General features: G+C 39.8%; 1 protein-coding gene across 1 annotated transcript; it reads left to right on the plus strand.

Annotated features, from left to right (window-relative positions):
• Nucleotides 1-3: 3 nt before the first annotated feature.
• On the plus strand, nucleotides 4-7,984 carry LOC102790056 (nucleolin-like). Its single transcript, XM_006786821.3, has 14 exons — nucleotides 4-132; nucleotides 538-595; nucleotides 1,853-1,990; nucleotides 2,674-2,736; nucleotides 2,824-2,947; nucleotides 3,902-4,059; nucleotides 5,341-5,412; nucleotides 5,499-5,622; nucleotides 5,726-5,883; nucleotides 6,186-6,312; nucleotides 6,828-6,988; nucleotides 7,071-7,160; nucleotides 7,258-7,381; nucleotides 7,476-7,984. Exons 1-14 carry the CDS (start codon nucleotides 118-120, stop codon nucleotides 7,609-7,611), a joined length of 1,548 nt encoding a protein of 515 aa, XP_006786884.2. The 5' UTR covers nucleotides 4-117; the 3' UTR covers nucleotides 7,612-7,984.
• The last annotated feature ends 1,378 nt before the right edge of the window (nucleotides 7,985-9,362 follow it).

Here is a 9,362-nt window from a genome sequence, read left to right on the forward strand (position 1 = left end):
AGTACGGTACTCAAGTCCGGTAGCATGTGGATGTTTTCATCCTAGCACGCGTGTATGGTTTCTGACTGACGCTACAATTGTTTCAGCCTATGATTTTGTGCTACTTAAACGTTTAATATGGCAAAAACAGACGTAAGAGTTATACCGCATTTGTGCAACTTACACAAACAGGCTTTGATGTGATAATAATGCATTGTGTTAAGCGTTTATATCACGTTGTTTGTTGGGGTCAGTGCGAACTCACGAGCTAGCAGTCGGTTAACTTGTGAATTATCATAATTAAAATTGTACAAAACATGAGTCTGATTATAGTCGAGTACTAGGATATAATACCGTTATTACATTAGAAAGGGTAGCTATTTAGCGAAGAGTTAATTTTTCTGTCTTTAATGATAAAAATGCTAAAAGTAACACGAACATCTCTGCCGTTAGCACAGTGTTTTGTCAGACATAGCAAAGGAATTTACAGACTTCAAGTTGGGCTTTTGGTAAACGTAAATGGTAAATCGTTCACTGAAGCTGTTGTGTTTGTTTCAGGCTACGAGACGGAGAAAAAAACAGAGCAAAGTTGTACAAGAGGACACAGCTGACACTGGCAAGTAAATCCCTATTAATATGTAGAAATACACAGTAAACATGACTGTTTGAGCCGAATAATGTTAGTAACTATAAGTCCAACAAGGTGATAGATACATTGCTCAGAGATTTTAGTCCATATTGATATGACAGCATCACGCAACAACATTAAACCACCGCAGCTGGAAATTGTTGATACAAGGGAGGATGGAGCCATGCTTTCATGTTGTTTATGTCAAACTCTTTTCTTTCCACCTAACTGTTGCTGCAGAAATAGAGATTCATCAGACCAGGCAATGTTTTTCTTACTTCTGTGGGGCGATCGTGGCTCAAGAGTTGGGAGTTCGCCTTGTAATCGGAAGGTTGCCGGTTCGAGCCCCGGCTCGGACAGTCTCGGTCGTTGTGTCCTTGGGCAAGACACTTCACCTACCGCCTACTGGTGTTGGCCAGAAGGGCCGATGGCGCGATATGGCAGCCTCGCTTCTGTCAGTCTGCCCCAGGGCAGCTGTGGCTACAACTGTAGCTTGCCTCCACCAGTGTGTGAATGTGAGAGTGAATGGGTGGATGACTGGACGTGTAAAGCGCTTTGGGGTCCCTAGGCGGGACAAGTAAAAGCGCTGTACAAATACAGGCCATTTACCATTCTATTTTTCATTTTTGGTGAGCCTGTAGCCTCAGTTTCCTGTTGTTAGCTGACAGGAGTGATACCCAGTGTGGTCTTCTGCTGTTGTAGTCCATCTACTCCAAGTTTCAAGATGTTGTGCTTTCAGAGGTGCTCGTCAGCATTTTCCTGGTTATAACAACTGACTATTTGTGTTACTGTTGCCTTCTTATTATCTTAAATCAGTCTGGCCATTTTCCTCTGACCTCTGACCCCAACAAGGAATTTTGACGCAGAGAACTGCCGCCTACGGATATTTTCTTTTTCAGACCATTTTCTGTAATCATAGTGATGATTATGTGGGAAATTCCTAATTAATCAGCAGTTTCCACTCAGATCCACCCATCTGGCATGAGCAATCATGCGACATTCAAAGTCACTTAAACTTCAAGTTAAGATGACTTCACATTTCCCAATTCTGGTGCTCGGTTTGAATTTCAGCAGGTCATCTGGATCATGTCTACCTGCCTAAATACACAGAGGTGCTGCCATATAATATTTGATTAGATATTTAGTGGACAGTTGGACAGGTGTACCCACCGAGGTGGCCGGTGAGTTACTGTCACACAGGGTGTCTGTGCTTGAGCTGTGTGAGTAATTAAAATATCTTTTCAGATCGTCAGACGGACACTGTGATAAAAGTTAAAGGAAATGCCCCCACAGTAACTGTATCCTGGAAGAAGAAGAATGAGGAAGGAGAGGATGATGACACACAAACGACACTTGATGCAAGCGATCAGATGACTGGTTGTGGTAAGGATGTTCACTGGATGTTACTGCTGCATGACCAAAATCTTTCAATATCCTTTCTCCTCTGAAGTGTGCATGTGTAATAATATAAAAAAATAATAAAAGTAATAAAGTCTATCTGTTGCATTTCATACAAGATTTTTAGAGTGCTGCTTCCGATATGAAACATGCACCCCTTTCACTGATGTCACAAAAGATCCAGTCACAACAGTTAATTTATAGGATCTTTAAATGATGGCAGGTCTGCTTTTACTAGGTGAAGAGACCCCAATCGACCCCAGCCTTTGTCAAAGTATTTTCAAAGACATAAATATTATTCTTCAAATGATAAAAGCTATTGCATGCTATAAAATTGTGATAACAGGTGTTTAAGACCAAACCCTCCAGAGACCACGAAGCCTCAGCTGGCAGAAGTAGTTGCGTTTTATTGGCTGTGGCTCAGGAGGCAAAGCGGGTCGTCTCCTAATCATAAAGTTGGCGGTTCACTCCCTGCCTCCTCTGGTTTTCATGTCGGAAGTGTCCTTGGGTTGGATACTGAACCCTAAGTTGCCCACACTGCATCCATTCACCCAGTAACCGTGTGTGTGTTACTGGGTGAATGAGGCTTTTGGTAAAAAAAAGTTCTTAGAGTGCAGTTAAAGTAGAAAAGTCCATTTAACATCTGTAATACTTTCTGTCCTGTGCAGTAAATGGGAAACAAAAAGCAGTTAAGAATCGCCCATCCAAGAAATCGAAGGTCAACAATGACGGTGAGAACTCATCTTTATCTTGTACATTACCTCGTATTCCTGGAGAGGCTTTGCCTTCACATATTTCATCCCTTTGTTCTTCTTTAGGATTTCGTATTTGTGTTGGCAACCTGAACAAAACTAAAACCTATCAAGAAGTCAACGAGTCACTAGAAAAATACTTCATGTCGCAAAGCCTTCTGTTTCAAGACATCCAATTAAACCAATCCAGGTGAGTGTTTCTGTTTGTTTCTTTGTTTATGTGATTAGTTTTTTCATGTTAAGTCCTCTAAAAGGTGTGATGAAAAACCTCTTTGCCTGTGAAAGCAACAAATGTACCTGATCTGAATTTAACGGTCTTCTCCTGCACTGTGGGACAAATTCCAGTGTTATTTTTAGGTTGCTGTGAAACGTATTTACATTCTCAAAACTGACCTAAAATTTGCACAATATTCAACTTTTGTGTTAACGTAACTTAACAGTTGTGCTGAGGGTCATTGCTCATAAAGGGACCCGACTTTTTGGGTAAATCACAAAGACAAAAATGTTCAGCATGTAGCTGCTGTGTTAAATCTAAGCTGTAAGTTCATGGATAAGGAGAAAGGTGGTTCGTCCTGATGACATACCTGTGGAGGTGTGAAGATGTTGGAGAGAAGGCAGCGGACGGTTGTTTATATTGTTTATCACAATTCTGGTGAGTGAGTGGATACCTGAGGAATGGAGAAGAAGTGCACTGATACAGATTTTCAAGAATAGGGTTGATGTTGCCGCCTGTAGTAACTACAGAGGGATAAAGCTGATGAGCCATACCAGGAAGATATGAGAAAGAGTTGTTGAAGCTGTGTCAAGGAGAGCGGTGATGATCAGTGAGCAGCAGTATGGCTTCATGCTGAGAAAGAGCACTACAGATGTGGTGTTTGCTTTGAGAGTGTTGATCGAGGAGTTTGCAGTGGTGATGGACAGGCTGACAGTTGAGAGTGCATTATAACTTGTCAAGTTAACAAGTTGCATATTTAACACTTCATAAAAGCCCCCAAAAATTAGCAATGTGGAAAATGAAAGTATGCACAAGAAAAACTTCTTAGAGTTGCAAAACCTTTTCTTTGCCGCTCTTAAAAAATATTTTCTGTGTTTTGTAAATTTTGCTTCTAGATGAAATAACTGATATGAATGTGTGCTGTTGTAGGAAACATGCTTTTGTAGATTTGGCCACCGAAATGGACTTGACGAAAGCGTTGGCGTTAAACGGAGAGATCCTTCTCGATAAGCCAATGAAAATCACCAAAGTAAAGATCACAAGTGAGGACAAGGCGAAGGTGAACGCAAGCTCACTGGACAAAAAAGGTAAAATAGTACTGTTAATTGATATCAGACATGAGTTTTTCTGGGTTGTTTATTCTTAAATAAGCTTCATTTGGTTCTTATTTAGTTTGTTATTTAATTTTTCTTGCAATATTTCCTTATTTGTTAGTTTAATTTGCTGTTTTTATTAAGAGTTTTATTGTCTCATAATTTTTTCTTTGCCTGACTTCTGCATCTTTCCTTTAGGTCAAGTTTACTGTTGTCTGTGTTTTGCTGTTTAGTTACAGTTCTCACTTCCTGTTTCTTTTTGATAGTCACTTCTTTTGTTTAGCATCTACGTCCTTTGAAAAATTCCTGATAATTTGCAGCTGTGTTTAGTTGCCTTCCTGTTCCCCTTTCCCTCATTACTGTCTGTGTTTTTATAGTTTCTCTCTCTCCCCTTGGTTGCTTGTTGTCTCATTGTGCCATATAGCGTTAAATGAGAGGACTCAAATACACTCTCTGCAGACAGACTTAGGCTACGTCCACACGTACCCGGGTATTTTTGAAAACGCAGATTTTTCTATGCGTTTGCACCTTCCGTCCACACATAAACTGCGTTTTCGGTCACTAAAAATGGAGATTTCTAAAAACGCCTGCCAGGGTGGATATTTTTGAAAATCTGTTTTTGCATTTACGTGCGGACGAGAAAAACGGAGAAAACGCAGCGTCAAAGGTGTGCGCATTTTTTCATGTCACACTGTGTGCCACGTTATTGTTTCCGTGAAATGAATTTCTACAATACTGTTACTGTTAATTGTACTCTGTGCAGTGTTTAAATGCTTACATATACACACACAGTTACTGTCCCTCCACACATATGACTCGGTTCTGCTTCTGTGCCCCAGCTTTGTTTACTTTTTCCCACTGAGGCTTCTAGACTTCTGATTGGCCAACATTTCTGCACGGTTAGGAATATATCGCCACCTGTTGCTTTGGCATGTTCCTAGCAGCGTTTTCCTTCATTTCTGCCTTTACGTGTGGACGGGATTATTTTTTTAAATGAAAACGGAAAATCGACGTTTTCAAAAATACCCGTGTACGTGTGGACGTGGCCTTAGTAAACAGAAAGCACCGCTGTATTGGTGAGGTGGGTTGTCCAAAGAAAATGACAACGTCCTCACAAATTCCATCAAAGAAAAAAGTAAACTTCGGGACTCAAATTACTACAGGAATAGAAGATGAAAAAATAAATAAACAAACAAGAATACAAAGTCCATAAGGTGAAAAACCTTGACCAAAACCCAGGACGATGGCGGTTACCACATTTTCTATCTCCTGCAGTAAATGGTAAAAGGAAGGCAGAACCGGTCATTGAGGATTCCCCATCAAAGAAAGCAAAGCGCATCAATGAAGGTATGAACTCATTACTGCTTGTCTTGTAAGATATCCGGTGATCCTGAAGACGCCTTTACACATCTCGCTGCTTTATTCCTCTTTAGGATTTTGTCTTTTCGTTGGTAACCTCAACAGCTCTAAAAATTCTGAAGAACTGAAAGAGTCACTAGAAAAATATCTCATGTCACAAAATCTTCTGTTCAAAGACATCAGATTGGACCAATCCAGGTGAGTATGTTTTCTTTATTTATGCTTTATTTTTTATTTTCATTTTATTTATTTAGTTTTTGCTGCTACATAAAATACATAAAGTGATTTTCTGCTGTTACAGGAAACATGCATTTGTAGATTTGCTCTCAGAAATGGACTTGACTAAAGCCTTGACATCAAATGGGGAGGTGCTGCTCGATAAACCAATGGAGATCGCCAAAGCAAAGATCAAAAGTGCAGAAAAAGTGAAGGTGAAATCTCCTGAACTAAAAAAGCAAGGTAAAAATGACCAAATAGATTTGTTTAATGTGTGTTGATTAAATTAATGAACTTATTATCGAACTTTAAGAACGTGCATTTGTCACATAGTATAAGAGATGGATCTGGCCTCTGGTAGTGAAAAACCAATGTGGAAGTTCCTTAAGCCTTCCAGTCCTATAGGAATCTGTGGCAATGGTCATTAGCAGGAACCTTTGTAAACACTTTCTTAGTGAGCTTAAGATATAAAACATTGTGAGGATCAAAATAGTAATATAAGCTTTATATATTAAAAAAAGTGGAACTTTCCTGTATTTTTGCAGCCAGAGATGCCAGATGTTTGTTTGTAAAGAACTTGCCTTACAACGCAACGAAGGAAGACATTCTGAAGATCTTCCACAAGGCCATCGCCATCCGGTTTCCTGGTGGAACTGAAGGCCCAACCCAAGGGTGAGAGTTTTGAACAGGAAGTTGTCAGATGAGGAAGTCATTCATTACTTGTTTATGCTTTGAAAGGGAGACCTATTATGCTTTCATGTTAGAATGGTGGAAGTTTATATTAAAGCTGAGATTCTAATGATGAGGTCATAATGTGTACAAGTGAGCCAAAAGTTGAAGCTTGAATCTGCTTTAAACTCGTAGTATGATGACGCCACCAAGAGGGGATATCCTTATATGGTCCTCTTGCAATGGCTATGGCAAAAGCCCCACCCACCTGCTGTTTAATCCTTTTGTTTATGACGAAGAGCCAATCAGAACCAGGTTAGCGTAAAGGCTGTTAGTGAATGCGCTAAGGCGTAGTATTAGATCATTAAGGGTATTTTTAAAAGGGAATCAGGCAAAGCTTTCTACGAGAGTTCAAAGAGATAACATTAAAGATATTAAGCTTAAAATTAATATAATAGGTGGATTTTTAAAGATTGTTTATAACAAGTTCTAAGTGAAATGTCTTTATTTTTCAACAGAATTGCCTTTTTGGAGTTCAAAAACACAGGCATTGCTAGGAAGGTACAGAAGCAAAAACAAGGAGTGACGATCCGAAAGAGGGTTTTGATTTTGAGCTGTGTAGGAGAAAAAGGTGTTTGTAGAGTCACTAAAGCTGATGTGGAAAACAAAAGGAAAAAAGGTAAATGAAATCAGTGAAGCTGTTTGAATATTCTTTTTTAGTAAATTTAATGTGGACTTTGCATGTTCTGACCTCCTTACAGATAAAAAGGCCTTGCAGTCATCCCAAAATATTGAGGCCGGCAAAAAAGAAGCCACAGAAGAATCGTGTGAAAAGCCAGAGAAAGCAAAGGGTATCATCTCATTATCTTGATGTTATCAGATTGGCTGCTTGATTACAGAAGTTTGAGTAAAACAGCGGCGTTAAATTATTAAATGTTTCTTTTCTAGTCCTGTCAAAAACACTGATCGTCATGGGCCTCGCTGAGAAGACGAGTCCAGAGATGCTCAAAAGTGTCTTTGAAGGTGCCGTCAACGCAAGAGTCACTGTAAATAAGAAAGACGTTTCAAAGAGGTCTGTAGTGCGAAGCTGTCTCTTTACTGTGTTAACTGCTTAAACTGAGTTCACGATTCTCACTTGGATGCGTTTTACATTTCATTTTCGTCAGGTTCGGCTTTGTGAACTTTGGCAGCGATGAAAGTTGCAAAGCTGCCAAAGAGGCTATGGAGGACTGCGAGCTAGATGGCTGCAAAGTGACTATCGCTTACGCATATCCCAAGGGTAAAAAAAGTCGGCGAGCCTAAGGAGGCTTGGAGGGGGATCCCGATGGAAAATCTGCAAGTCTGTAAGCTGGCAAAGAAGGAAGAAAGTTGACAGGTGGAAGAGCGAGGACAGGAGGAGGACTTTAGCTTCACTGTAGCGCTTTACTGTCTTTTACTTCATTGTTTTGTTTTTGTTTTGCTTCTTTGCTCAAACCTTGAATTAAATCCACTGTAGTCCACAGAGTTTTTCTTCTTGTTTTGTTAGTGAGTACAACTTGATGATGCTATTTTCACTTTGGGTTAAATTTTCTACACCGACATGAAAAGTATGTAAAGAATAATGTACCTAATTCAAATCCAGTACCAAAAAAGTTGGGCCACTGTGTAAAATGTAAGCAAAAAAATAAAATCTGATGATTTTCAAATCTCGTAAATCTATATTTTATTCAGAGTAGAACAATTCAGTGCATTTTTATTTTTATATATCGCCAAATCACAACAACACAGAAAAAGAACATAGAAAACCTGTCAAATATTTAAACTGAAGACATTTATCATTTTAAGAAAGAAAAATCAGTTTGAGTTTGACGGCAGCAACGTGACATGCTCGTGTTTACCACTGTGTAGCATCCCGTCTTCTTTAAGCAACAGCGCATAAACATCTGGGAACTGAGGAGACCAGCTGCTGAATTTGGGAGAAGAATGTCGTCCTATTGTTGTCTCGGTGATTGTAGCTGCTCAACAGGCCAGTCCAGATCGTCACTATGGAGCTGTGCTGCTGTAATAGATGCAGCACGTGCTTTAACATTATCCTGCTTAAGTATGCAAGACTTTCCCTGAAAAACACATCTTCTGGATTGGAGCATATGTTGCTCTAATACCTGTATATAGCTCTCAGCATTGATGGTGCTTTTCTTGATGTGCAATCTGGCAGTTCCAGAGCACTAATGCACCCCCATACCATCAGAGCTGAACTTGCTGAAGCTGAGAGAAGACGACAGTAGTGCCGCCTGAGGTCCATTCACAGATAGTGTATTACAGTTTGCACACACACAGATTTCTCCAGATTATTTTGAAGATATTATGTACTGTAGATGATGAGATATTTAAAGAATAGAGAATTTCAGAACGGTGAACCTCTGCCCGTCTTTACGTCTGAGAACTTCTGCCTCTCTAAGATACTCTTTTTAAACCCAATCATGTTACTGGCCTGCTGCTGATTAACACAATTCATTTTAAATTGTTCCTCCAGGTGTTTCTTTTTAGTACCGCTTAATCTTTTAGCCTCTTGTTGCCCCGTTCCAACTCTTTTAAAACATGTTGCTCCCATAAAACTCAAAATGACATCATTTTGCATTTGGTGCTCACTATGGACCGACTTTGTTTTAGACAATCATTCTGTGCGTCCGCCTGATGAGCTGATGACTTTTACAGGTTTTAACAAGCGCCGTGCTCGCTGCTGGGTTTGGCATTCTGAGGGAAGGATAGAGCAAAGCAGGCAGAGCTTTAGTAGATCTGCAGAGCTTTTTGGAGTAACACTAACAAATTTAAGCTGTTTACACACATTGCTGACCCGCAACAAGCTACATGACTGAGCTGTGCCCAGCTTGCACTTTGCTTGGTGCTGGGACAGACTGTGGCAGAGTGAAAAATGGCATTGCACAACATGTGCCAGACTACAAATGGAAAGCTTGCAGTACTACAAATCTGCAGAATCATATGTAGATATATTCAAGACAACAGACTAAGACTAAAAAGTTATTCAGCTATTATTAAACTTAAACTAAAACCTG

The sequence above is a fragment of the Neolamprologus brichardi genome, chromosome 18 (assembly GCF_056152115.1).
Source record: "Neolamprologus brichardi isolate AB-2024 chromosome 18, ASM5615211v1, whole genome shotgun sequence".
NCBI lineage: Eukaryota > Metazoa > Chordata > Actinopteri > Cichliformes > Cichlidae > Neolamprologus > Neolamprologus brichardi.

What these genes read in the sequence shown, in the direction of transcription:
- LOC102790056 (XM_006786821.3), top strand. An exon ending in AGAGGACACAGCTGACACTG is followed by an intron (nt 596 to 1,852) that starts GCAAGTAAATCC and finishes ATATCTTTTCAG; the next exon opens with ATCGTCAGACGGACACTGTG. An exon ending in TCCTGAACTAAAAAAGCAAG is followed by an intron (nt 5,884 to 6,185) that starts GTAAAAATGACC and finishes GTATTTTTGCAG; the next exon opens with CCAGAGATGCCAGATGTTTG.